The 27,380-nt window shown below is 39.6% G+C and overlaps 3 protein-coding genes across 5 annotated transcripts in view; 1 reads left to right on the forward strand and 2 right to left on the reverse strand.

The window, feature by feature from the left end:
- Positions 1 to 803: 803 nt before the first annotated feature.
- On the reverse strand, positions 804 to 11,273 carry LOC134742968 (origin recognition complex subunit 3). The gene is made up of 13 exons (XM_063676201.1): positions 10,900 to 11,273; positions 10,680 to 10,820; positions 9,477 to 9,655; positions 8,567 to 8,675; positions 7,976 to 8,196; positions 7,584 to 7,731; positions 6,923 to 7,048; positions 5,771 to 6,085; positions 4,548 to 4,931; positions 4,101 to 4,196; positions 3,341 to 3,478; positions 2,555 to 2,727; positions 804 to 1,261 (listed from the first exon to the last, which is right to left on the reverse strand). The coding sequence occupies exons 1-13, from the start codon at positions 10,924 to 10,926 to the stop codon at positions 1,165 to 1,167; spliced, it is 2,154 nt and encodes a 717-aa protein (XP_063532271.1). The 5' UTR covers positions 10,927 to 11,273; the 3' UTR covers positions 804 to 1,164.
- A 2,661-nt stretch (positions 11,274 to 13,934) lies between these two features.
- Positions 13,935 to 27,380, reverse strand: part of LOC134742983 (T-related protein) — a 42,144-nt gene continuing 28,698 nt past the window's right edge. The window contains exons 4-9 of the mRNA XM_063676238.1: positions 23,947 to 24,090; positions 21,348 to 21,624; positions 16,166 to 16,282; positions 15,702 to 15,892; positions 14,692 to 14,786; positions 13,935 to 14,256 (exon numbers count right to left, since the gene is read on the reverse strand). Of these exons, the coding sequence (XP_063532308.1) occupies positions 14,019 to 14,256; positions 14,692 to 14,786; positions 15,702 to 15,892; positions 16,166 to 16,282; positions 21,348 to 21,624; positions 23,947 to 24,090 (1,062 nt within the window). The 3' untranslated portion in view covers positions 13,935 to 14,018. The remainder of the gene's footprint in view (positions 14,257 to 14,691; positions 14,787 to 15,701; positions 15,893 to 16,165; positions 16,283 to 21,347; positions 21,625 to 23,946; positions 24,091 to 27,380) is intronic.
- On the forward strand, positions 17,272 to 20,360 carry LOC134742969 (uncharacterized). Of its 3 annotated transcripts, XR_010127984.1 has the most exons (4): positions 17,272 to 17,613; positions 17,697 to 17,887; positions 18,104 to 18,281; positions 18,791 to 20,360. XR_010127984.1 is itself a non-coding variant. In XM_063676203.1 (3 exons), exons 1-3 carry the CDS (start codon positions 17,480 to 17,482, stop codon positions 19,057 to 19,059), a joined length of 591 nt encoding a protein of 196 aa, XP_063532273.1. In that variant the 5' UTR covers positions 17,272 to 17,479; the 3' UTR covers positions 19,060 to 20,360. The 3 variants fall into 3 exon arrangements, 2 of the variants coding, with proteins under 2 accessions (XP_063532273.1, XP_063532272.1); XM_063676203.1 differs by lacking the exon at positions 18,104 to 18,281 and having other exon boundaries at positions 18,794 to 20,360; XM_063676202.1 differs by lacking the exon at positions 18,104 to 18,281 and having other exon boundaries at positions 18,791 to 20,358.

Below are 27,380 nucleotides of genomic sequence, written 5' to 3' on the forward strand. Positions count from 1 at the left end.
AGATATTTAGCGTTGTGACAGACAGACAGTCTCACCACAAGGGTTGCTATTTAACCTTTTTGGTTCGGAACCCATATATTTTTGGTCCAAGGGTTGTCACATGATTTTTATGAGGTGAACAGAGAGGTCAGAATTATATGGCGGATTTAACGTCGGTAGATGTGGTGACACCCTTATGGGGAAATTATATTAAAATTAATAGAAATTAAAACTGTTTACTATTTTGGCAAAATGTACTGGCATCCGGTATAAAATTAAGTATGCTTTATTTTATTACAGTGTACATTTTGTAGTTACAAATCATTAAAAACGAGTCACTCACTACTCAAAGATTGCTCGACCTGTTTCGCACCATAATAAGCAGCTTTATGAAGAACCTCACACGTTGGTTGCTTGTTGGCTGTATATTTTATATAACTGTGTCATTTATGCGTTTGAGGGAACACTAAAGAGTAGAGAAACTACAACAACTAACCCAAAACGAGTTTGGAGATCGGTGGTGGTCGCTCTCAGGGGTTTGACTCTAGCTTGAACTGAAGGACCATCACCAGGTAAGACGCATCACGTGGTCAGTTTTCCTCTTGAAGGCCTTGATGAAGCCGAAGAACTAGGGAAACTACTACAACTAACCCAAAACGGGTTTGGAGATCGGTGGTGGTCGCTCTCGGTGGTTTGACTCTAAGTTGAACTGAAGGACCATCACCAGATGACACGCATCACGTGGTCAGTTTTCCTCTTGGAGGACTTGATGAAGCCGAGGAACTAGGGAAACTACTACAACTAACCCAAAACGGGTTTGGAGATCGGTGGTGGTCACTCTCGGTGGTTTGACTCTAGCTTGAACTGAAGGACCATCACCAGGTGAGACGCATCACATGGTCCGTTTTCCTATTGGAGGACTTGATGAAGCCGAGGAACTAGGGCAACTACTACAACTAACCCAAAACGGGTTTGGAGATCGGTGGTGGTCGCTCTCGGTGGTTTGACTCTAGCTTGAACTGAAGGACCATCACCAGGTGAGACGCATCACGTGGTCCGTCTTCCTCTTGGAGGACTTTATGAAGCCGAGGAACTAGGGAAACTACTACAACTAACCCAAAACGGGTTTGGAGATCGGTGGTGGTCACTCTCGGTGGTTTGAATCTAGCTTGAACTGAAGGACCATCACCAGGTGAGACGCATCACGTGGTCCGTCTTCCTCTTGGAGGACTTGATGAAGCCGAGGAACTGGAGTTCCGCCACGGCTCGGGTGAAGCGTGCCCTGAAACAAAAATAAAAGTAAAGGTGGTATTCCATGACCATTATTGAGGCACATCAGCGTGGCCGAGCGTTATGAGACAGTTTATAAGTTATAACCATTAGGTAGGTCGCTATAGGTTTCACTACTGTGTGTGCATGTCTCCTTCTTCATCCCCCGGGCACAGTACCGCGGCGAACGCTTGCAACCAGTGGTACAGGTTGATGTGCTTGCCGCACTCGCGGTGCTTGTACGCTAAACTATAGACTAGGCAGGTCGCTATAAGGGTCATTACTGTGTGTGCACGTCTCCTTCTTCATCCCCCGGGCACAGTACCGCGGCGAACGCTTGCAACCAGTGGTACAGGTTGATGTGCTTGCTGCACTCGCGGTGCTTGTACGCTAAACTATAGACTAGGCAGGTCGCTATAAGGGTCATTACTGTGTGTGCACGTCTCCTTCTTCATCCCCCGGGCACAGTACCGCGGCGAACGCTTGCAACCAGTGGTACAGGTTGATGTGCTTGCCGCACTCGCGGTGCTTGTACGCTAAACTATAGACTAGGCAGGTCGCTATAAGGGTCATTACTGTGTGTGCACGTCTCCTTCTTCATCCCCCGGGCACAGTACCGCGGCGAACGCTTGCAACCAGTGGTACAGGTTGATGTGCTTGCCGCACTCGCGGTGCTTGTACGCTAAACTATAGACTAGGCAGGTCGCTATAAGGGTCATTACTGTGTGTGCACGTCTCCTTCTTCATCCCCCGGGCACAGTACCGCGGCGAACGCTTGCAACCAGTGGTACAGGTTGATGTGCTTGCCGCACTCGCGGTGCTTGTACGCTAAACTATAGACTAGGCAGGTCGCTATAAGGGTCATTACTGTGTGTGCACGTCTCCTTCTTCATCCCCCGGGCACAGTACCGCGGCGAACGCTTGCAACCAGTGGTACAGGTTGATGTGCTTGCTGCACTCGCGGTGCTTGTACGCTAAACTATAGACTAGGCAGGTCGCTATAAGGGTCATTACTGTGTGTGCACGTCTCCTTCTTCATCCCCCGGGCACAGTACCGCGGCGAACGCTTGCAACCAGTGGTACAGGTTGATGTGCTTGCCGCACTCGCGGTGCTTGTACGCTAAACTATAGACTAGGCAGGTCGCTATAAGGGTCATTACTGTGTGTGCACGTCTCCTTCTTCATCCCCCGGGCACAGTACCGCGGCGAACGCTTGCAACCAGTGGTACAGGTTGATGTGCTTGCCGCACTCGCGGTGCTTGTACGCTAAACTATAGACTAGGCAGGTCGCTATAAGGGTCATTACTGTGTGTGCACGTCTCCTTCTTCATCCCCCGGGCACAGTACCGCGGCGAACGCTTGCAGCCAGTCGTACAGGTTTATGTGCTTGCCGCACTCGCGGTGAAGTTTGTAAGCTAGACACACGTCGGGGAGTGTTGCTGAAGCGCTGTCCGATGATGAGAGGCGGCAACATGAACACTGAAACAAAAGCAAGGTTAAAAGCATTGAACTCTTAAGATATCAATCAATCTCTTAACATAGTCATAAGATTTTCGCAAATTTTGTTTATGTCTGCGTCTACGATATTTCATGTCAATGGACATCATATCAACACAGATATGTAGAATATTCAATGCGTTAAAAAGCCTGCGACAAGGTAACCTCACTCACGCGTAGTTTTTTATAGGCGTAGGCTGCCTAAAACTGAGGTTAGAACATTCAGCGATCACGATGCAAGTAGGTACTGAAGGCAAGGGCCTTCACCAAGGCGATATTTATAACCGTCAAAAGAAAGGTCTTTTGACGGTTCACCACTCCGTAAACGGAACGGACGGACGTAGATTGTTTGTTTAGCAACTCTAATAAATTTTACATAGCAACCAGATTTCTATAACAATTTCTGGTTGCTATAAGCATTTGCGCAGTCAGTATTGCTCAGCGCGCAAAAGCAATCTATGTCGATATCCAGGATTAGGAAGAGTATGTGAAAATATGATTGGGAAGGTATGAATCCACATAAACAAAAGTAACTGAGTCCCAAAAAGCATTATATTTATAAGATGCATGGGTAGCAAGATCAGTCCTTATGTACCTGTAGATAATGGTGTGGGTTGCTGAGCGCGGTGTGCACGGCGCCGCGGGGGGAGCCGACGATCTGCTTCCTGACGCTGCTCACGTCAGTAAAGAACAACACCTCGTGGAAGGTCTGTGTGGACGGCGGTTGTAGGCCCTGGGAATACGAAATTATCATTCTTCTAGCCCAAGACCTCAACGCAGACAGTACATATAGGTAGGTCTGCTTAACTAGACGGTTAGTTGCGCGGTGGTTTTGTACAATGTTTTGTAGTTGTGGGACTAAATCTAGTACTGAAGTACCCAATTAATTCTTTTTTTTTATATAATACTAATCAGTTTACGATAAATTAATAACTTATTACTAACCGCCTTAGGTAAGCTGTCACTACTGGTGCCCGTTTATCAAAAGCTTGTAGCTTGTAATACAAGTGGAAGTCCCTTTCTAACAAAAGCTGTCAAAAAGGGACTTCCACTTGTATTACAAGCTACAAGTTTTTGATAAACGGGCCCCGGTAGTAGTGGTCAATATGCGAGCGCAGCTACGAGTAAGTTATAAACGTTGGAGCGTTATATAGGCCTCAGAATTAAAAGGTGAATGGAAAAAACGAGGAATGACTGAAATTATAATACATGTATAAAAAGTAGAGGTATACAATTCTACATTTAAAATAGTACTGATAGTTTCATTTCATGCCGAATGAAACTATCAGTACTATTTAATTATATTTTCTCTTTCTATGTTGCAATACTTTTTTTCATGCAATTATTTTGTATACCTTAGCAAACATGTCTTCGAGGTAGCTGACGAAACGCGAGCGTATCATCTCGAACTCGGATTGGATGCGGTCTGCCCTTGTTGCGCGTAACAGTTGCTGGAAAATTAAAATTTGTGCATGAAAGTTTCTTAAATATGTATATCCTAACTTTGGAAGACAGTTTCTTACTTAGCTAAGTTTACAATTTAAATCTAAAAATATTTATTATAAAGTCACAGATTCTTTTTTGATAATCGCTTCCATCGAATCCGATTCCCACAGGTTTTCTTTATGCAGATATTTCCCTTAATTTGCCAGAATTTTGATTGTCATTGCGGACGCGATATCGTATCCGTGGGAATCATTGGGTTAATCAATGTATGTATGTAAACATTTTATTGTAATTCTTAATAACGTGATGTACTTACTTATAGTTAAGTCTGTACTTAAGATAATGTATTTACTTACCTCTTTCAATTTGTATCTATTTCCCGGCACAATTTCCATATCATTCGCAGTCTCATTAGCGACATCTGCGAGCACAGTAGCCTCAGTATTGGCGTTTTCTAGCTGTCTTAAGAACGTAAGCAAATGAATCCTAACCGTCTTAGCAAACGTTTCTCCTAAATCATTATTTAAGACTAATTTGTTAGCATTGTTCTTAGTTGGTGAGGACCTAAGAGGTTTTACTGGTGATACTACTTGTAGTTCCGTATTGACGACTTTAAGAGCGCCCTGTATACTGTCTAGTAGCTTCAGTTGTGATTGGAAATTTATGAGCTGCATGCATTCTTTGAATGTTGGGGTTTTGGTTACGGATTCGCCGGCACATTTAGTGTATATTTCGCGGACCTGCAAAAAAAACCGAATAAGTACAAAGTAGAGGCCTTCATGAATAGAAATCAATCAAGTAGTGTTTCAAACAATAAAGAAAAACCAAGGAGCGTTTTCCAATTTTTTTTTAAATATATTATAGGACATTCTTACACAGATTGACTATGCCCCACGGTAAGCCCAAGGAGGCTTGTGTTATGGGTACTCAGACAACGATATATATAATATATAAACACTTAAATACATAGAAAACACCCATGACTCAGGAACAAATATCTGTGCTCATCACACAAATAAATGCCCTTACCGGGATTCGAACCCAGGACCATCGGCTTCACAAGCAGGGTCACTATCACTACCCACTAGGCCAGACCGGTCGTCAAATAATGACAAACTTCACTACTTTAAAAAATACCTTGTCTCATACTGTTACTCAATGGTAAAACGCGGTAACTCTGCATGCAACATTTTTTTTTGGTTGAGAGTAGGAAGACAGACACTAGTTGTTTTCGAAGTAGGCGAAATGATACCTTTCTCTCGTAGTAATAAAAGCGCGATTAAAATGATTAACAATCAAATATTGAAAATGTAGTCAGTGCTGGAAGGTGACGTGTGAAACTCAACAAATCAAATTAGAACCTGTTCACCTGTCAAACAGGCACGATTTTTTCTTATGCCGGCTGTATACACTCGTGATGTTCCGAGACAGGCCGAGAACGAGTATATACATACTGCTCCCTTGTCGTCTCGCTTTTATTCGTATCGCCTTTCTCCGATTGGGACGGGTTTTTACCGAGACTGTCGGCGAGAGGCTCTCAACGAGTGTACAACCGGCGTTAGAGTTTATCTAAACTCACCGTTTTTCCGATGATATTTTTAGGCAGATCCTTCAAAAACGCCGCCAACAACCGCACACACATATAAAAACTGTGCAAAGAATCATGTAGCTTGTTCAATTCTTGGCACAACACCTCTCTAAAGAAATTGTCGTTTTCAAAGAGACCTATTTTAGTTTCACATTCCTGTGCCTCAAGAAAAGGTCGGAAAGAGGGTAGTTGCCGGATGGTTTCTAAGTCTTCCGCTGATAATTTTGCTGCAGCGTTTTCGATGTCTTCTCGTTCGCAGCAGAGTGATTTCACGTTGTCTCCGTAGTAGTGTTCCATCATACAGTACTGTGAAAAATGAAATGTTGTTATATTGACGTTGACCCGTAAGCAGCATGCTAGTAGTAGATACGTACAGTAGCTCGAATAACGTGAGCTGAGAGCTGGTAATCGCAAGTAATCGTAAGTTACGTTGTATAACCTCTGTGTGTCTCTGTGTCTGTGTGTCTGTGTGTCTCTGTGTCTGTGTGTCTCTGTGTCTCTGTGTCTCTGTGTCTCTGTGTGTCTGTGTTTCTGTGTGTCTGTGCGTGCGTGCGTGCGTGCGTGCGTGTGTGTGTGTGTGTGTGTTTGTCGACAAGCCCAAATGAAATCTTAAGACCCAATATCATAATTTCTATAATCCGATCCACAACTATGGGTATCCTTATAAGGCCAATCGCGCACTACGATTTTTTGTCGTGCGATAATTTGATAATTTCTGTCAGTGCGCGCATATACGACCAAAAAATATGTATTACTGCGCGACTCTAAAATCGTGTCGCAAAAATTAAATACGTAGTGCGCGCTTGGCCTAATACGAGACAAATTCAGATTTACAAAACATTTCGGCTTCATCAACTACGGTGTTTTTAGGGTTTCGTACCCAAATGGTAAAACGGGACCCATTACTATGACTCCACTGCCGTCTGTCTGTCTGTCTGTCACCAGGCTGTATCTCATGAACCGTGATATCTAGACAGTTAAAATTTTCACAGATGATGTATTTCTGTTGCCGCTATAACAATAAATACTAAAAAGTACGGAACCCTCGGTGGGCGAGTCCGGCTCGCACTTTCACTTCATTAGTCTAAACAGGATGGCAGAGAGGCCACCATATTTAACTGATTTACCAAATTGAGCATTTACCTTTATGCTTTGAATAAGTCCCGTGACTGAGAAATCATAGAATAAAAACACGTCAGTCAGCAGCTCGAACGCTCTTCCAGACAAGTGGAGGGGACTTGTGTAGTTCAGGAATATATCTTCAAGCACCTGAAAAGTAGGTATATTTTTTTTTTTTTTATACCACGTCGGTGGCAATCAAGCATACGGCCCGCCTGATGGTAAGCAGTTACCGTAGCCTATGAACGCCTGCAACACCAGAGATATTACACGCGCGTTGCCGACCCTTTAAAAACCTGTACACTCCTTTTTTGAAGAACCCCATACTGTAGCCCCTCGGGAAAACTAAAATAGTCTTTAGAATAGTATCTATTAACCACAACAGAAAGGATACATTGTCTAATAATGTCACTTGCAAAACATAACATCTCGAGATCACAAACTCTATATACAAGAATGTTATTTTGTACCTTTATCACCTTAGAGCCATGTATTAGGTAGTGAAATCTAATCTAGGGTAACTAGTTTTTCTCTTGGCACTGCCAGTCTTTATTACTTACCTACTGATTGCTGCTATTTTATCCAATAATTGTATACTCAGTTATATTTAATAAAATAAGCAAAATGCTATTTTGATTTTGATTGCGTAAATTAGATGTCAATCGAAACAAGCTTGTGAACCAACCTGATTCATGTATACCGGCGATGAATGCGAATGGAACACTTTGATGAGCAGTTTGGACGAGACGTGGTAGGGGAACGACTTGTGCAGCGCCGACACAGACGTGGCCACGCCGAACACGAACACTATCGGTAGAGATGACAGGTAGGAACTGTACAAATACAAATAGTTTATTCGTAAAAAAAAATAAGTGTAAGAAAATAGATGCCGACTACGAAAATAGTCTTTTTGGTAACAAAACTGATGTATGAGCACTATGTCTACTTAATTCTCTTTGCCATTGTTCAAATGAACATCAACACTATTTTAGACATTTTGAATTTTAACTTGCTCATCCACATCAATTCTTTTAGCAATTTTAAGGATAAGAATTTTTTCAAAAAAATACTACTAACCTTATAATCATAACAAAATCTTGTAAAACATTACAGTTGAAGCTTTCAAAGTCCGGTATGATGATGACCAGTGATCTCATAGAGACAGTTTGTCTTTTCTTTGGAGAGGGACTGAGATACTTATTGTTGTACCAGTTCTGTAATAATCTCATTGTACATTGGTTCTTTTTTAACTTCTTCTTTGTTGGCAGTGTTTCATCATCTGAATCTGCACTGTCATCCTGAAAAAAAGATAAATAACAATACAGGTGTATTCTAATTTATTATAGGATATAAATTCGATTTTGATTAGATATGGATCGGATCTGTACAGCAGTGTCAAAAGTGACGTTTTTGGTTGAAGAAATGTCACTCTTGGGACTGACTGGTTTAGATATGGATCGGATATATCTGATCGGATATCAAATATATCCGATCCGATCCATATCTAATCCAGATAGAATTCATATCCTATAATTAAAATTAGAATAAGCCTGTAAGGAAACCCGAGAGTATGTTTACAGTGTGAAAATTGTAGTCTTAATTTCCCCAAGAATATAAAAACCTAATACGGTTACTTCTTATATATAAGGAAATATAAGAAGTTCTCACCATTATTTCATGTCCATTTACCAGCTGCCAAACTGCATTTTCAACTAAATGCTTCACTGTAGATGCATCTTGAGAATTTACCATTGCAATGTGAGGTGTCACTTCATCCCTAAAGGCAGTACAGATATTTAAAAATGTATGTAGGTATATAGAAGAGGACACTATGTTTATGTTGTACCCTATGTTACATATTAAATACACTTACCTTGTTTTCTGTATTTCAGAAAGCATGGCAATGGCAAAGAAAAAGTAATGAGTTATAGGACATAGGCCAAAAATAAAGGTTACATATACTTCATCTTGGGTTATGATTCAATAGCATTAACTATTATCAATATTAAGTATTTTAAATAAATCATTTAGTTTCAGGATATTTACTATTTAGCAGTGATAGTTTATGTGAAGAGCTATGCCGTATAGTTACATACAGCATAGCTCTTCACATAAAAATTTCATTAGTTTTTTTTATTTTTATTCCTTAAATTAACATTTACAGTCAAGCTGCACATGTTAAAAGGAGTGACATTATATAAACATTGAGACTAACAATTTACTTTAGTGCTAACTATACAGTGATTGATACCATCTACTAGTAACTGTAGTTAAATTTTAATAACAAAACTCAACCTCCTGACCAACGCTCCAACAGTCAGTCAACGCAAGCTCCTGATGACACTCCTCGGTACAGAGTGAAACATGGCAAGTTTATTTCGACTTAAAATACGTGAGTGACCCATTATTAATATATTTAACTGTAGTTAAAGTCAGCTTACAATCAACTTCAACTAATATTTTGGTTATCTGCGGAACAGGCCCTAATGCAGGAACCAGAAAATTGACAACTTGAAATTGTTAATTAAAGAAATAACTTCTGTCTTAATTCTATATCTTATGGTGATATCTAATTTACCTTATTTTCGACATAAGTGTCTCAAACTGAGACACATGGTCAGGCTGGTTGACTCCGGTTAGAAGAGTGGCACTGGGTATAATACCTTCCAAGATTGATGATTCATTACCTCCATAGAATGATTTTATATAGTTCACCATGTCATTCAGCAGAACATCGTAGGTTTTTTGATGCAAATCCTATAAAATATGCTTTGATATTAAATTTATATGGAACCCCTTAGTTTGTAAGTTCTACTAATAAAATATGTGTCCATGTGTTACACAAAAATGAATATAAGGTGCGTTGGGATAAGATTGAATGGGTTTTCATGAGGGGTAGGATGAAAAGTCGCCCGTAATGCTTCGGCATATGGATGAGTTTTTGTCTTACCCCTCATGAAAAACCCATTCAATCTTACCCCAATGCACCTTATTCATTCATTCATATGTAAAATAACATTTTTACACAAGAGAAGGAAATCCTGAATATCAGACAGATTACTTTTGAAAAAACAATCAATTGTAAGTAACAGTAATTGAGGCAAAGGAAAATGTTGGAAATAAATAAACTGTTGATACCTTGCTGTATTTGAATACAATTTTAACTTAAAGGTCAGGTCTTGTAAGAGGAACATGGTTTTTTTTTGCTTGAGGCAAGATAAAGCATATGAGGAAAGTCCCTCTATGTAAGTATTTTTAAGCTAAATTTATTAATGCAATAGTTTTATTTTTAGTATCGTCATACAATTTAGTTTTTAGGGTTCCGTACCCAAAGGGTAAAAACGGGACACTATTACTAAGACTCCGCTGTCCGTCTGTCTGTCTGTCACCAGGCTGTATCTCATGAACCGTGATAGCTAGACAGTTGAAATTTTCACAGATGATGTATTTCTGTTGCCACTAAACCAACAAATACTAAAAACAGAATAATATAAATATTTAAATGGGGCTCCCATACAACAAACGTGATTTATTTGCTGTTTTTTTCCGTAATGGTACAGAACCCTTCATGCGCGAGTCCGACTCGCACTTGGCCGGTTTTTTAAATATATTTTAAGAGAAACACTGGTAGGGATAATAAACAACTAGAGTTGGTTAGAGATACTTTCTTGTTTATTTTCACAGGGCAGAGGGGGCAGGTGGGCCTAACCTTACTAAGATTGGTATTTTTAAGAAATTTAGGTATCTGCTACAATGTGGTTGCCAAATAATGAAGACTTACCGTTATTCTACACTCAATTTTGTCCCAATTCTTTTTATATGCCTTGTACCATGGTTCTTTCTTGAATTGTTTTTCAAACAAGTTGGTTTTTTGCTTTACATTTTTAGGTTTTTTCAATTTAATAGGGAATAGAAACACACCCTGAAAAACATAAAATACTAATAATACGGTTTATATCGGAAATTACATAGTTTAAACTTTAATAAGCTGGTTACTGTACCTTTGAAACCGAGACGGTAGACTCCATTTTAAACACAATTGTTTTATTATAACTTTGGCTCAAAGACCTAGTTATACTTCCTATCGCTTTGAATAATTGAAAATTAACCGTAGTCAGCAAAAATTACAGTTATAAACACATTAGTTTCGCAACTCAATGAATCAGATTGAATGAACACCTGTCGTATGTTGATGAGGCTATTAAATTTATAAACTCATAACAAAAACTAAGCCCCAATAGTTACTATAAAACAAAACAAATGAAGTAAAACCAATAATATTCGATGGCAAATTTTGAAGAATGCTTTCGAATAGCAAAAATTTAAGCTGTTTTGTTGATGTCCGGAATTTCGCGGTTATGTTACCGCTAGGTAGGTATTACCAATACCATCTGTCAAAATGACATTGACGTTACAATTTTCTTTTTGAACCATAGACCGTAGTTTCTCGTTAAAGGCCTGTACACACCTTTGCGATATATCGGTCCAACTAAGTGAGATGGAGTGATAGTTAGACTGATACAACGTATCGCAGCGTCGGAATGTTCTAAGCGAAATATGGAGTTAGGCCTCATACTCACGAGCGCTTTTTCAACGCGCGTTAAATAGCGTTTGAATGACACATATGCAAACATGTGTATTTATTCACACGATGGCAGTAGCGCTTTTTATCAAGCGTTGTTGGATTTTCAACTTTAAGCCTTGCTTTAGCCGACCGACTGGTTAAAATGGAAAAAAAATCTATATTTACGCTATTTACTAATCACTTCACCTTACATGCATGGTGCATGCACAGTCCACACCAAGCAACCGAACGGCCATCGAACGTTATACTATGATCTTTTTGCTTTAACAGATTTAATAGTAGCATCCAAGTTGCATCCCTGTCGTTAAGCGTATGCTGTGTGTTCGGTAGTTCGGAGCGGATGGTGCAATGGCCAAAACTTAAGTATATGAGGTTGATGTTTATTTGCCATAAGCCCATAATACTTTATTAGAACGGCGAAAAGATAAGGAGAGAGAGAGGGAATGTACTCAAGAAAACAGCAAAACTGTAACAGAAACATATTTATTGTCAATTTACGAGGATCAATTACATTCCACGTGAGATGATTGCGTTTGTTTATGTGCAATCAGTATGGATTTCTGTTCCGCAGGCATAAAATTTAATTTAATAAAAAAAAATACTGCTGAGAACATCATTTTGAAGCTTAAACATTGTACCACCTTATTTTATGTGCGTACACATTGGGCAAGCGAAGGTCCAACTTACTATCAACGTATGTTGACCAGGTTGGCCTTCGTTTACTTAGGGTGTATACACCGTTTAGTCTGATTTTTCTTGTCAGAACATATTTAAGTTAAAGAGGGTAAAACCAGATACTGGCGAGCCAACATGTTTATTAAATGCAACTATGTAGTTTCAGCTCACGCACGAGCTTCGTATAATTTAGAGATAGGGAAGGTGTGCTGCGCACCAGCCATGCAGCGCACTGAGTGCGGGGCTGTGGGCGCAAGTAGACTTCTCTACGATGTCCTGAGATCATGTCACTCGTGTGCAGGGTGTGTCTTGTCTTTTAGAAATAGTGTTGCATACAAAGAAGCATTTAAATTAAAATTAGAATTTACAAAATATACATTTTATGATAAATTATTACTGTACGGATCTTAAACAGATATAAAAACGGGTCACAATATTATTAAATAGATTTTTTAATAACAAAACTTCCGTGAGACACAGACATATTAAATATATTAATAACGGGTCACTCACGTATTTTAAGTCAAAAAACGCCATGTCGACATGTATCACTCCGTACCGAGGAGTGTCATCAGGAGCTTGCGTTGACGGTGACGGTTGCGGTGCATGTCGAGCGTTTTTCGACTTAAAATACGTGAGTGACCCGTTAGTTATATATTTAAATAGATTTTTTTAACTATATCCTTATTTATGCTTTGATGAGAGCTCTTAACCATCTAAGATTATATTAATACTTATTTACAATACATATTTAAATGTGATCGAATATTTAATTCTTCTGTGAGAATCATGTGTATTGGGTAAGTATATTTATAAACCCTCCATTGTTGGCAGTTAAGAGTTCCATCATAGCACGTGCAAAATTAACTACTTATGGACGAACGTGCAATAAAATACTCTTCCTTATTAAGGCCCCTCCAGACTATGTGCGTGAATCGCGGCGCGACTTCGCGGAGAGAACATGTCGCGACGTTGACGTATGACTCCACACTCGCAAACTTCACGGCGATTTCGCAATTTGGTTCGCGCCAAGATGGCGGAAAAGTATCAGCTGATCGAGTTTCACTGCTAATTATCTATGGCATCATACGTGATTTAGCTATTTTTCCATTTTGTTTTGTTGTATAACCGTAAAATATAGCCGCTTTATATAATATAATTATTTTAATTATTATTTATCTTGCCACATATGAGTCAAAATAGTGTGTAATGTGGAGTCTTGCCAGTTCGCGCTTCGCGCCTCCTTTGACGCGGGCTAATAAACCGACAAAAAACGGGGAACTAGGCGCGAAGGCGTGAACAATCTGCGAAATCGACGCCACACTTACGTTCGCGGCTTCGCGCCGTGATTCGCGCATGAGTGTGGAGGGCCCTTTGTAATCTAAAGTGTTCCCACACCAACTAATCAACTGTTGTCAATACCTCAAACAAAGCCTAAATATCAAACAAGTCAGTAAAATAATAATGCATCAAATTGTAAAGTGGGAGTGATGGACATGGGCAACTAATGCATTAGACTGTTATCGTCCTAGGTTATGGGGCTGAGATCTTCTACTGTGTAAAAGGAAAGATTTATCTTATCAAAGAGTTCCATCTCGATATCCAACAGATATTGAGGTGCTAATACTTTAGTTTTTTCCTTCTGAATATACAACAGTAGCTTATGTTTGACGGTTGATTAGTTAATCGACACTTTTATACTTTATCGTGGTACATCATATGAGCTATCATCACGACACAACACGGCTGCAAGGGGCCGGAGCTGGAGTCGTTTTTACACTATCGTCGACGCTATCGTCCAGGATTTAGTATAAAAGCGTCCAATGAAGAAACACATTAAATCGTCCCAAAAACACTAGATCACTGAGTAGGAGGGCGTGGCGACAACGTTGGTGCCTCGCACGGTGAGTGGCGTTCTTCTGTGTTATACTTGTATTCCCTGTCTCCGTGTTCAGGGCCCGGAGACGTACCACGGCCCTCTGTGACTGGGGCAGCTTCTAGAGGAGGTCCCGTGGGACCGAAGGACATGTTTTCGGAGTTGTACGCAACATCACCGGTACCGACGTATTCAGATGGTTGGTAGCCGTAGCTGTTTAAGCTGAAACAAAATCAGATAGATAGATATAATACTCTTCATCGGCACACCTCAAAAATCAGTTCATTATTGCTCATTCGTATTGCTGACCTGATAAATATCTACGAGGATTTAATAATTATGTTAACAGCGTAAGTTAGATGACCTATATACCGCCAACATGAAAATATCTAAAATCGTTATCTGCCTCTCTATCGCTCTTACATATATAACGAATTTCAATTTTTCTATGTTGGCTTAGGAACGCTGATATGATAACCTTAATTAATTTAATTACAAGGCTAAATTACAATTCTTTTGGTCATAATCAGAGATCGGCGGGGGTGAGCTATTTACCTTATAATTTGACATGCCTTATATTATAAGGCAAATTGCTCACCCCGCCGATCTCTGGTCATAATCATAGTCAGTTTAGTTTCAGATACTTAATTCGCTTACCTGTTAGGCCAATAGGAAATATCTTCAATGGGGTGGTGTGCGTACGGTGCATACGCATGCTGATAATAGGGCGAGTGCTGCGCTGGCGTCTCGTACTGGAAACAAGCAATTGCAACATCAATTATTGAAAATAATTTTTTTAAAGGTTGTCTGGAAGAGATTGCTCTTTAAGAGATAAGGCCGCTTTTTGTTTACCTCTGTCTTTAATAAATAAATAAATAAAATAAAAAGCTTTTATTTCAGGCATTTACCCATATTGCGTACAAAATTAAATACTACTTAACAACTAATTGACACTGTAAAGAGGTGCCAGTCATGTTAAAAATAAATCTAAATCTAGTTCAGTCATTTTCTGTTCTGATCCATGTGAACAGAAATCCAGCGCTTAAACACCGGACTCCTAATATCGTCAGAAACAGCCACAAGTATTTTGTTGTTGGAACAGCGCAGTCTCCTCCAGAACGAGGCAACGCGGGATCTAATTATCGCGAAAAAGTCGGGGACCCCCGCGTCCGCGAACATGCCTGACGCGCTGCAGCACCGCGGCAGCCGCATAAGAGCTCGGAACGCGTCGTTTATGTATAATGTGTGTTATCAAGCGTTGTTGGATTTTCAACTTTAAGCCTTGGTCTTTAAATCGAATTTAGTGTGCGTGCAGATTGAAGTGTTATTTTAACGCGCGTTGAAAAAGCGCTCGTGAGTATGAGGCCTTCTTAAGGTACATCCAGATCTCGTGAATGCACAACAAATGCGTCGTTTAAATACGGCTAACGCAATACAAATACATATGCTGCATATGTTCCTACGAAATGTACGCTAGCAGTTACTGATCTTTTTGCAAACGGTTCGCAGGGTCCGCTCGAGAAGCGACCAGCATTAGTGATCGATTCGATCGAAACTTGGATGCAAGCTAATAGCTGCATCTTTATTGATTAACGATTGGTATAAAAAATTCGTCATCACATTTCACATCACATACTTTGTGTATGTGTTAGTGTAAGTGAACTTACTTGAAGTGGATATAACGGCTGTGGTTGTGTGGCAGGGGGCTGGTACTCCAGCGGCGCAGGGTATGGTGGCGTGCGATACGGTGATGAAGGGGGCGGAGGGGGGGAGCCCTGCGCTGGCCAGTAGCCGCTGCCGGACCAAGTGTAGCTGGCGGTGTTCGATGATGGAGTGCGCTCTGAGCTGCTGTAGGTTGCTGAAATTAAATATAAACGAACGTTACTATGGTCCTAAAATAAATGCATATTTTTAAGTAAATCCGACCTAATTTAGAAAGAAGGCCTGAAGTAAGAGACTTTCAGAAGGGTGGCTGGCCGCCGGAAACGGAACGTTCGAAGCCCTATTGAAGTAGACAATCAACGATCATCAACCAACGACTAACCATATCAACCATCGACGTAAGTATTTCATTGAGTGAAATCGGAATATCTCTTACTAGTTTACCTGTTTACGAAATATCATGACTTACAAGGCGGTGACAGCGTCCGTGGCCGGGAGGGCGGCCGGGGCGGATATGGCGCAGGTCTTCGGGAAGCAGCGTTACTGCCGCCATACAAGGACTGCGATGCCACGAACCATCCGCTAACTGTAACAGACGGACACGAACAGTTCAATGACTTTTATTTACTTCTACTTCAAATTTCTAGATTATTGCACTTATTGATTCCTGGCCTTATATGGCTCTTGCATACGACGACGCACATTATTTCATTTTAACCGAATACTTTCTACCGTAGCTTGGTGATCGTTGCAAGGAGTTGTGGTCTAGATAGGTACACGTTTTGGTATTGGAAGCGTGTGCTAGACGGTCGCTGACAAGCCTTCAGACCGTCTGACCTTGGTCTGACCTTGGTAATGTTTGTATGAAATTTTGTGGGAAACAACTGTCTACACGGTCCGTCCAGACCAATGCCACGCGGTCCGAGGGGCTTGTCGGCGACCGTCTAGTAAGGGCTTTATCCTTTACCTTTGTGGTCGACTCGACCACAGTAATGCCTCATTCGCACGAGCGCTATTTCGACGCGCGTTAAAAAAGCATTTGAATGAACCAAATGGATACATGTGTTTATTCACATTATGGCGGTGGCACTTTTAATCAAGCGTTGTTGGATTTTTGACTTTAAGCGTTGGCCGTTAAATCGAATTTAGCGTGCGGGCGGATTCAAGCTTTTTTTTTAACGCGCGTTGAAAAAGCGCTCGTGTGTGTGGCCTCTAACAGCACGATTTTATCGTCATCGTCAATCAAACTATTGTAGTTCAGTTAAAAGCTTATAAATAAAATATTCTCATTTACAAATCTTATTTTAGAAATTAAAGGATTATTTTAGAATATAATATGCTATGTAGCGAAAGTTGGGTATGGCAGAAGAGGCATCAGAGCCAAGTGAAACATCGTTAAACGAAGCGTTTGATTCATGTCCATGTTGGGGGCGGTGCTTTGGGGCATACTTACTATACGCTTTGTTTGGGGCGCGGCCAACATCAAAACTAAGGCTAAATCGTATAATGTGTAAAGGCCCATAGAAAAAAAAAGTTGTCTATGACAATGACAGAAACCTAATCTGTCATAATTGTCAAAGCAAACCGGTTGGAATTCTTATTTGGATTTGATTTTCTCCTATTTGTATAATTCGGTATTGTTTGAATTTCAACATTCTGCTCTTAATATTTGTCTGTTGCCCTTACATTTGGCACTAAATAGTTACGCATTCTTGAACATAACTTATTTATTCCGACAATCCTTGTGAGTGTAAAGTACGATCTACTACTTTCTCCCAAAAAAATGAACATGGTAAATAGGTTCATGCAAGCCGATTCTAGTAACCTACCAGAAGTAAACACCTTGATGATTCTTGAATATGTTACGAGCAGCAACAAGCACAGTATTGATGAAATAAGAGACGTGAAAAGATTGGCGTAAGTTACTTACAAATTGCATTAAAATTGCGACTGACTATTTGTGTGTACCAAGTTCGTTAAATAGCTTTTTTATTTTTTAGGGCATCAGACGAACATTATGTTATAGATGCTGTAGGATTTGTGCAGCTAAAAAACAATGGCACTGAATGCCTTGTTAAGGCCAAAGTTGCTTCAGAAGAGGAGGGTGAAGTTAAATATTACACTGTGTCTGTTCATGTAAATGAAAATACCATTACTGACAGTTCATGTGATTGCCATCCTGAATTAGCAGGTAACTATTTAAACACTTAATGTACTGCCACAAACTAAGTGGTGTTTTAGAGTCATAGACAATATCCAAAACTTCTAAGTCCCAGGGACGCAAGACTTTTCATACATTTGGTATTACGCGTGCGATAATGCTCCCATGGGACTTAGAGGTATATTTTCTGCGCACTCAATTTTGTGTCTGTGGACAGACTAACTGTTATTTATTAAATGCTTCTAGGAGGATGTAAACACACTTTGTTATTCATGTGTTGGCTGGAAGAGAAATCATCATTACCTGAAAGCGCTCCAGTGCAATGTTTTTGGCATAAACCCCTATTGGGAACTAATTGTTCACTGCTTGCCAAGGACGTATTTAATTTCTAAAGAGCGCTCAACATCTTTACCTATTGCAGAATGTAAGAAAAGAAACTTTACAAACACTATTTTAAACCATTCACCACAACTATAAATCAGAGATGCACCAGATATTTGGTTACTATCCAGTATCCAGCCCATCTGGCCCGGTTAGATACCAGATAGTCACATACTAACTGGCTGGATACTGGATAGTAACTTTGCTTGATTTCGGAGTAAACAAATTGGTTTAAGAAACAGTCACAGTCATACTGTACTCCTTTTTTGTTTTAAAAAAATTTAAACATTCCACTCACTTGCACGCGCACTCATTTCGAACCTAGAAATGAGCCCGCGCTAACATTCACTACGAAACAGGTCAAAACCTGCACAATGCGCCCCTGAAAAACCGAAATGTAGGTATAGTTCCGCAGGCCGAATATTCGGCGGCCGGATACCGAAGGTTCAACCATTGGTTAGGCCGAACATCCGGTATATGCCAAACAACTATCCGTTGCATCTCTACTATACATGTTATTGGTCAGACTATCTGTTATTTTTCTGGTTTTAGGAGGATGCAAACACACTTTTTTGTTCCTGTTTTGGTTGAAAAATAAATCATCCATACCGGAAAGAGCTTCAGTGCAATGTTTTTGGCATAAGCCTCTATTGGGAACTAATTGTTCATTGCTTGCTAAGGACATTTTTAAATTCAAATCAAAAAGGAGTGCCGTGGAACCGCAACCAAGAAACCCTGATGTGCTCAAGAACTTTATTGAAGAATGTAAGAAAAGGAACATTACAAACTCTCTTATTTTGAACTATTCGCCTCCACAGTAAATGCTGTTGGTAAGTGCTTATTGCTTAGTGCACTATTTTTTATTAAGTAAGTTTTTGATCACCTAAAGGATGAGAAGACATCCAGTTTTTGTTTGATAATGTAAGTGAACGTATCATTCCAGTTAAAAATGGAAGACACTGTCAATGTTAACATCGGGGGCTTGTGGCATTTAGGTCGCTTTTGACGTTTCTGACAGACTAGTGATGTGTACGAGTTCTGTACGAGTCGAGCAGAGGAATCACTTAAAAGGTACATGAAAATTCGTGATAGACAATTAAGATTTTTCTTAATGTTTAGAAGTTATCCTGCGTCTTCTATCCGCTTGGGTGGTCAAAATCCGCTTGGTGTAAGAAAGTAATATTTCGACTTCGACTGACGTGATGGCGTGATGGGTATAACAAGCATTCTTCTGTAATGTTTCAGCGTTATTGGTGTTCTCTTTCATTTCAACTTCAAAATTCTAAGATTCGCAACGACCGCGACACGTCTCGTAATAATTACTGAATCAATGACAATGTCGTACAATTGTCATTGATGTTTTTTAAATAGCGATCATACCGATAGGTATGTTAAAACAATGTACGTAAGTATTAATTTGTTATTTTATCGTACCAGAGTAGACACTTGAAAAATGTGTCTCATCACTAGTGCTACCTAAATGCCACAAGTCACCGATGTATGTTTATAATTAACATGTATAATACCTAATATTGTCTTCGGTTACCGCGATAGTTACTCATGAAATAAAACTATGAAAACGGATTATATCGCGTATATTGAATTTATAATACATCGATTTTTTATCGATTTATATCTTTACTTGAAAATAATTGTAGTGTATAAGTATAACTAGCCTTATGAACCGCTTTTGCATGTACAACCAGCCTTAAAGTTTATAGTCTATGATTGTTCATTATTTTAGTATGTGGGTATTTTTGCACTTTGTAATTTTTCCTCAGTCACCTGTTGACCACGAACGCTGTAAAGGGTTCGAAACGTCGGGATGTATTATAAATTTAATATACGCGATATAATCCGTTTTCATAGTTTTATTTCATGTATAATACCTACTAGACCATTAGATCTTACCATAATGTGGTACTTCTAAACTGAATACTTTGCACTAGTTTAATACTAGAATATTAAAGCTCTATTTGTTAAAGTTTTAACAGTAATGTTTTACTAGTTAGTTATACTTTACTGTTTTTTTTTTGTAACATCAAATTTAGCAACTTGTAGTAAGTAAATTTCTATATAACTAAGTTTCTTTGTTACTCTGTCTCTAATTTTTATAAATATATTTATTATATACTTTAAAAAAATATTGTTTGTGTATAAATTTCCCAATCCATTTTTATAATGGTCTCAATATTGATCCCTTTGTTTTTAAACTGTGACAAGGTATATTTATTTTGCATCACCCTGGGTTATAAAAGATGTTTTCAAGTCCGAAATCCCACAGTCATTGAAAACCAGGTTCTACAACCTACAACCAATGCGTCCTCCCAGTAATGACCTACGCATGCGAGACATGGACGTTGACCGCCGGAAGAATCCGCCAGCTAAAGAACCGCTGCATTCAGAACAACATGGAAATCAATGAAAGAGGCATATGTTCAGCAGTGGACGCAAATATGCTGAGAAGAGAAGATAGTATAATTTCAACATTTCCGACTAGGTATTACTTATAGTATAGTACCTTTTTTGGGAAAGCATTTTTCATATTCAAAATTTAAAGAAAGGAAACGCGCATTTTAAGTAAGTAGATACTTCAAGAGCTATTCTGAACACTATTGCAAATAGACGCGGGAAAATGATTGGACACTTAATACGACAAGACTACTTCTTTAAATCTATCTTGGAGGGGCGGATAGGAAGGAAGCGGGGTAGAGGAAAACCAAGACGCAACTTTTTAGATCAAGTTAAAGAAAAAGTAGGGGTCGTGTCGTATCAAAAAGTCAAAGAGCTGGCGCAGGATAGGGAAAGCTGGAAGATACTCCACTGACAAGAGAATAACTCTTAAGTTAATGATGATGATGAGATACTTCATACTTGTTGTCTTTATAGATTTGGGCTGGCAACCTCTATCTATGTAAGTTTGTAAACAAAGAAGTATCCACTTCAAAATTTACTTACAATTCTTAAACTGCCTGCAATTCAGAAAGTTTGACGAATTCAAATAACAAATTCAAACATAAATGTAACAGATCTATAGTCGCAGTTACCATGTCCAAACAGGTTATGGGCCCAGCACGCTTACATATAAAATAAGTAATCAATAACTTACATTGTGGATACTGATGAGGCGACGAACTTTGTTGCGGATAGTGAGTTCCCACAAAATCCCTCTGATAATACCCTTCGGGCCTCTCCTTAGCGTCCAGGAACGCCTTGGCGAAAGGATTGTATTTGATCTTCAGTGACGTCACTTCCTCGTTCTGGTACGCAGTGACCGCGATGAACTGGGTTTCGGGGAAGGGGTAGGTCATGATGCGACGGAGGTCCGTGCCCACTTTCACGAGATGGACTCTTGGTTCGTATTTGTGAAGAGAGTTCAGCATGATCTAAAAACAATATTTTTTTTTATGAATGTAGGCAAACGATATTGATTTATCTATAAGAATTAAACATATTCTGATTGAATACTATGTGCTTACACTGATGTCAATCAATCTGAAGAAGGAATGATAGGTAGTAACTAACATTGTCTTCGGTTACCGCGATAGTTACTCATGAAATAAAACTATGGAAACGGATTATATCGCGTATAATAAATTTATAATACATCCCGTTTCGAACCCTTTACAGCGTTCGTGGTCAACGGGTGACCACGTTTCAGGTAGTAACTAACATAAGGAAATTATCGCGATTGTGTCTACCTATTCTCTCGTCACAGCGGTTGTTGAACTATAACTTGTTCCTGTTATAAAATATTATAGTTTCATAATGTCGGGACATTCTACATTTTGATTTGTTGTTTGCTTAAGTCTGCAAGTGAAGCATTTACGAGTATGTACAACCGTTCTGTTACTCAAACAGCAATTGACTCTTCAGGCCCCGCGAGGAAACAAGCTATTGTTTATTACACTGCACCACGGACAGGAATAAAACGGCATATTCATCATGTTCCTACAGTCATTTGTGGGAATATCTTGTAAAACAAAGCATCATAAATTTCTGAAAGTACGAGTATGTTGTTTGCTGAGTTATTAAGAGCGTCTTATATGTATTATTATTGTCACACGCTGCATAAAATAGTACTGCAGGTGACTGTACTCTCGCCTTTGAGCGAGCGGTCTCTGTGAAATTGCCTTTTTCATTGCCCTAAGTGTCTAATGTTATGGATATAGTTATTTAAAATGCATGAGTTTCTAATTTCTTAAGTAAATACGGGGTGAAATTTTAACCACCAGCCATACTCTGCGTAGTGACTTTATAGGTCATACTGAACAACTTTTATTATGGGAGTTATGGGACCAAAGACGAACTCGCGAAAAAAAAATTTGGCTATCCCATAGAAATCAGCGGCATCATCATCAGCTGTATAGTATAGTGTGTGGCAAATCCATCTATTACTTTATATGGCAGAAATGAATGTCATCAAATCTAACTCTTATTATTTTCTTGCTAGTTAAAACATTAAATACAAATATAAAAAAAATGTGTTCTTTGCAAAATAAATAGGCAAGAAAACAGAAGAAATTGAGTGAAGGCAAGACACCTCATATCCTAAGGTAACTGTTCGGTTATTTCTGAACTTAAATGTTCACACTAAATCAGTTATAAATTGAAAACCGTTAACAACCATTCGCTAGCATTAACGAACAATTGTTACTTTACACGTTTCAAATCTCGCACACACTTAACAATAAAATCATAATCGGGTAATTAATACGCCATTAATTTTTGCAGAAGTCGTCTAATCTAACACGAATGGGACTAGTAAATATAACATCGAGACAATAATTATTACAAATGATAGTGCGTACGCCGCTAAACAGTTGGTAAAGCTACAAATTTCACACCGAGACGCCAACATATGGATCTGGATGTATCTCATGTTTGTTTTCATGTTCATTCGCGCCATATCGCGTGAGAACTGGACTGTTGTTTCCGACAATCCTTTTCGAACACATCTTTTCATACAAACCAATATAACTGTGATCTTCAGGGCCGTATCAACTGTTTTACCGGAGATGAGAGTTACACTGGTTTCTCTGAACAAATACGATCGTATGTGATGGAAACCCTGGTCAGTAGCGAGCAACTGTAGCAGTAACACCTCCATACCACCTGCTTTGCTTTCTATTAACGCAGATTAGTATTCTGTCAATAATGCCTTTTGGGAATATCGATGGTAACGGGAATCTATTAATATGGAGCAGTTTGATACATATGCAGGTGAGAAGCGAGCTACATTTCGCAGGATGAATAATGTGTTGAAAGTTGAAACAGTTCTACATACAATTCGTCGTCATACATAAGGCATGGAAATTGTTCCAACAAAAGCCGAATACGAGTAACTCTTATATTACCCCTAAGAGTCTTAAGTACATTTAGGAATGTGTCTGCTGGCTAGTTTTCAACCCCTCTAAGAACAACTTTATGATGTGACATCACGCGACACAAATTATGTCCTTCATTATGTGCTTAAAATGCTGAGCTAATTTAAAAATTAAGTAAATACCTAAGTATAATAAAACCTCGTATCCTTAAGTATTTTGCATAGAGATCGTCAAAATGATAAGACATATGCAGAAACCTCCACGCCTACAAAATATAGCGAGTTATAGAAAAATAAAAAAGTCTCAAGTGAATCTCATAGCTACCAAAATGTACTTACTGTACGTAACGTACGTTTACTTGCAGGTTTACATAATACACACCTGTCCATTGCCATTGGTTTTATTGGTGAGCTTGACTTTGGCGAAGGAGATCGGCTCCTTCATCCAGTGCGCTCCGAAGTTGGGACTCTCCGGGTGGATGTAGATGGCGTTCGAAGGTGGAACCTCCGCTTTGCCCCCTGGAACCTGATAAACGAATTCATGTCTTTAATAAAAATGGCGTCCAACAATTTGATGATTATCGAAAGGGCTGGCGAGAGACTCCAGAGTGCAAGACATCGACACTTGGAAAACAGAAAGGTAAGTTTTTCCTCAACATACTTCAGTAACCTAGCTTATTCTATAATAGTTATTTGTTATACAAGGGTGCAAAGTTGTATTTTACCCGCGAGTGTAGAATTGAAACACGAGCAAGCGAAAGGATTCTATCCAGCGAAGCGAGTGGTTCTAAAATAGAATCCTGAGCGTAGCGAGTGTTTCAACACACGAGAAGTAAAATACATTTGCGCCCGTGTATAACACAAAACTTTTCACCTCACTATAGCGAGGAAAATGCAACATCCACAGGCGTTAGATCATCTTCATCACTGGAATCACTCATTTATTTACGATATTATAACACTCTCTGGAAGTTGTGTATTTTTACGCGAGCCGGTGAGAAAAGTTTTTTAGTAAAAAATTTGTTGACAATGTTGACATTTCTGACGTATGAAATGTCAACGATGCGTTTTGAAATTGCATCGACTCAACTTGTGCGTTGACTTCCGGTTCGAGCGCCATCTTGATAGTTAGCATCGTGATTAATTACTTTGTTTTTTGCTTATTAATATTGTTTAAAGTGTAATATCGATAGCTTATTATACAGTAAACTAATGTGGTAGTGTGCAGTGAATGGAGAATTAATTTTGAAGCGCGTTTAACCACCATCTTGGAGTCAACGGCCGGTAGTCCACGTGCTTCTTGTAAAGACTAGCTATCGATTTACAAGAGCTAACAAATCACCGTACACTGTCTTGTACAACCGTACAATTTTTGTCGTTTGTAAACCTCTCAATACCTTGATACTGGCGAAATAGTCCCACTGGGCTGAAGCCATAATTTTAAAAGAAGAAGAAGAAGAAGAACTTGTGCGTTCAGAATTATATTTAACATCATTATCAAAAAACAAACATTTCTTATGGAATTTTAAGGTTTATCTTAAAATCATTAAATAAAGCTAAATTTAGTATTTTTCATTAGATTATCAAACCATTAATTAATGATAATTAATATCGAACGAATCATTATCATAAACGATTTACGTTTTGTTATCTGTCAAGCTACTTAAACACGCTTCATCCAAGGTTAAATTACTTTCCCCACTAGTGGATAAAACGCGTTTTTCCCCGCTTGTATTGAAGGATAAAAGACAACTTTCCGAGCTAGTGAGGGGAAAAATAAATTTGTTTTTGAGTAGGCACAATCGACGTCAAATGTTGTCAATACAGTATAGTGTTGTCAGTACAGTCCAGTGTTGTCAGCACAGTCAGCACATAATCATCTATAACAATTTGAGCGTAGGGAACATGAAGCCAGATACCCACACCCCAACGTGTTTCCAAACGGTGCGAATCTACTTCCGGTAATCACATGAGTAATGTGTAGCAACAGTATACATTGCCGTCGGGTGTGACCACAGAACATTCCACTGGACTGGTTCATTGACTAGCACGTCTCCAGGCTATTCTGACCACGGGAAACGTTCGATTGTAGGTATGACTTCAAATCTCCTTTCTGCTTACCATCTCTATGCCGATGACCTACAAATTTACTCACATGGCCAGCTTGATGATTTACCTTCTGTTATTCACACTACTAACACTGACTTGGAACGTATTTCAAACTGGAGCTCTTTTTATGGTTTAAAGGTTAATCCTTCTAAAACCGCAGGTCAGTGAAGTGAGCAGGAAGGTCTTTGCAGCTGTGGGTTCCCTACGACGAATTCGTAACTTTTTGCCTTTTGCTACTAAAATTGCGCTTGCCCAGTCTCTCCTATTGCCCATTTTGGACTATGCCGATATCAGTTATTTAGATCTGACAGAAGAGCAACTGAATAAACTCGAGCGGCTTCAAAACGTTTGCATTAGGTTTATTTTCGGATTACGTAAATTTGACCACGTCTCGAGCTATCGTACGCAGCTCAAGTGGTTGCCTATCCGTTTCCGCCGCGACTCTCATATTCTTCATCTTCTTTTTTCCGTACTGTTTCTCCCAAACACTCCCTGCTATCTCAAAGTCCGTTTTAAATATCTTAACTCTGTCAGGTGCTCTCAAAATCTTCTACTTTTCCCACCTCCTTCTTCTTCAAAGGTCTACAACAATTCTTTCAGTTTTCGCGCAGTTCGGTTGTGGAATGCTCTGCCCATCGATATTAGACGTGCTAAATCCCTCTCTATATTTAAAAATCGTTTAAAGGAACATTATTTATCTAAGTCTTAATCCTTCCGTGCTCTCTATGAAACTCACTGTTATGGCTACCTCGACATACCCGTATATATATAGGTATAAGTTATATATAAAATGTATGTAGTAATTTATGTAGTGTATGATTTATTGGATAGTTATAGTTTATGTATTTTATTATATTTGTCTAAATTGTTTTCACAAATTTTGCTAATTTCATTTTCTTTTTTTTTGCGCCACCCGTACACTTAACTATGTTCGTCGTTTCGCTATCTGAAGGTTGTCTGGAAGAGATCGCTGTTTAGCGATAAGACCGCCTGTTGTAACCTACGCCGTTAAATTCCATTGTATTCTCTGTAACCTTTATTTTGTAGTGTGCAATAAAGTATTTTATTATTATTATTTGTATCTCCGTTACAAACTCTCGGGTTTTCAGGCCCGGTCATTTATAAGGCGTGCGTGGGGATATAGATCCAACACGTAGAGGCCGTTTGGAGAGTTTTGATGTCATGTAGAACGCCTGCTGGAACCCATTCACGGGTACATAAATAGATACCCGTAAACCGGTTTCAGCAGGCATTGGGAGCTATTATAGAAAAGTGGAAAGAGTCCTGGTCTATGGCTTAAATTTAGGTGGATTATAATACTGGGCTATTGCTAAGAGTTCCGGACACCTGCCATAACATTGTGCTATACAGTGCTATCGAGGCAGGCGTTGACTCGCCACTCGCAAGATGGGCACCTGATGCGCCATCGTAAAGACGGCCAGGCGCAACACCGGCGTGAGCGGCTCAGGGGTGTCAAGAGGTGTGCTGCGCTTTCTCCGAAGTTACTCGCGGCGTTATGCCCTTAACACTTCCACCCCTGGAGCATATAGCTCTTACGACTCCCCTCTGGACGGCCAATGAAGGCAAGCCAGAGCTGAGAGTCCTGCGGGTCCCCTTGGGGTCCACTCCGACCGACGAAGACACGCCAGAGACGGAGACCCTGACCGACTCTCTGGAGCACTCGGGTCCGTGGGGTCGTCACTCCCC

This window comes from Cydia strobilella, chromosome 7 (genome assembly GCF_947568885.1).
Source record: "Cydia strobilella chromosome 7, ilCydStro3.1, whole genome shotgun sequence".
Classification (NCBI taxonomy): domain Eukaryota; kingdom Metazoa; phylum Arthropoda; class Insecta; order Lepidoptera; family Tortricidae; genus Cydia; species Cydia strobilella.

Bases quoted from the DNA above. Each gene is read 5' to 3' on its own strand.
- LOC134742968 (XM_063676201.1), bottom strand. From the start codon at position 10,926: ATGGAGTCTACCGTCTCGGTTTCAAAG. The intron at 6,086-6,922 runs GTAAATGCTCAA...CATTTTTCACAG, and splicing joins GACTTATTCAAAGCATAAAG to TACTGTATGATGGAACACTA. The intron at 4,197-4,547 runs GTAAGTAAATAC...TTAATTTTCCAG, and splicing joins ATAGATACAAATTGAAAGAG to CAACTGTTACGCGCAACAAG.
- LOC134742969 (XM_063676202.1), top strand. From the start codon at position 17,480: ATGAACATGGTAAATAGGTTCATGCAAGCCGATTCTAGTAACCTACCA. The intron at 17,614-17,696 runs GTAAGTTACTTA...TTTATTTTTTAG, and splicing joins AGAGACGTGAAAAGATTGGC to GGCATCAGACGAACATTATG. The intron at 17,888-18,790 runs GTAACTATTTAA...TTCTGGTTTTAG, and splicing joins TTGCCATCCTGAATTAGCAG to GAGGATGCAAACACACTTTT.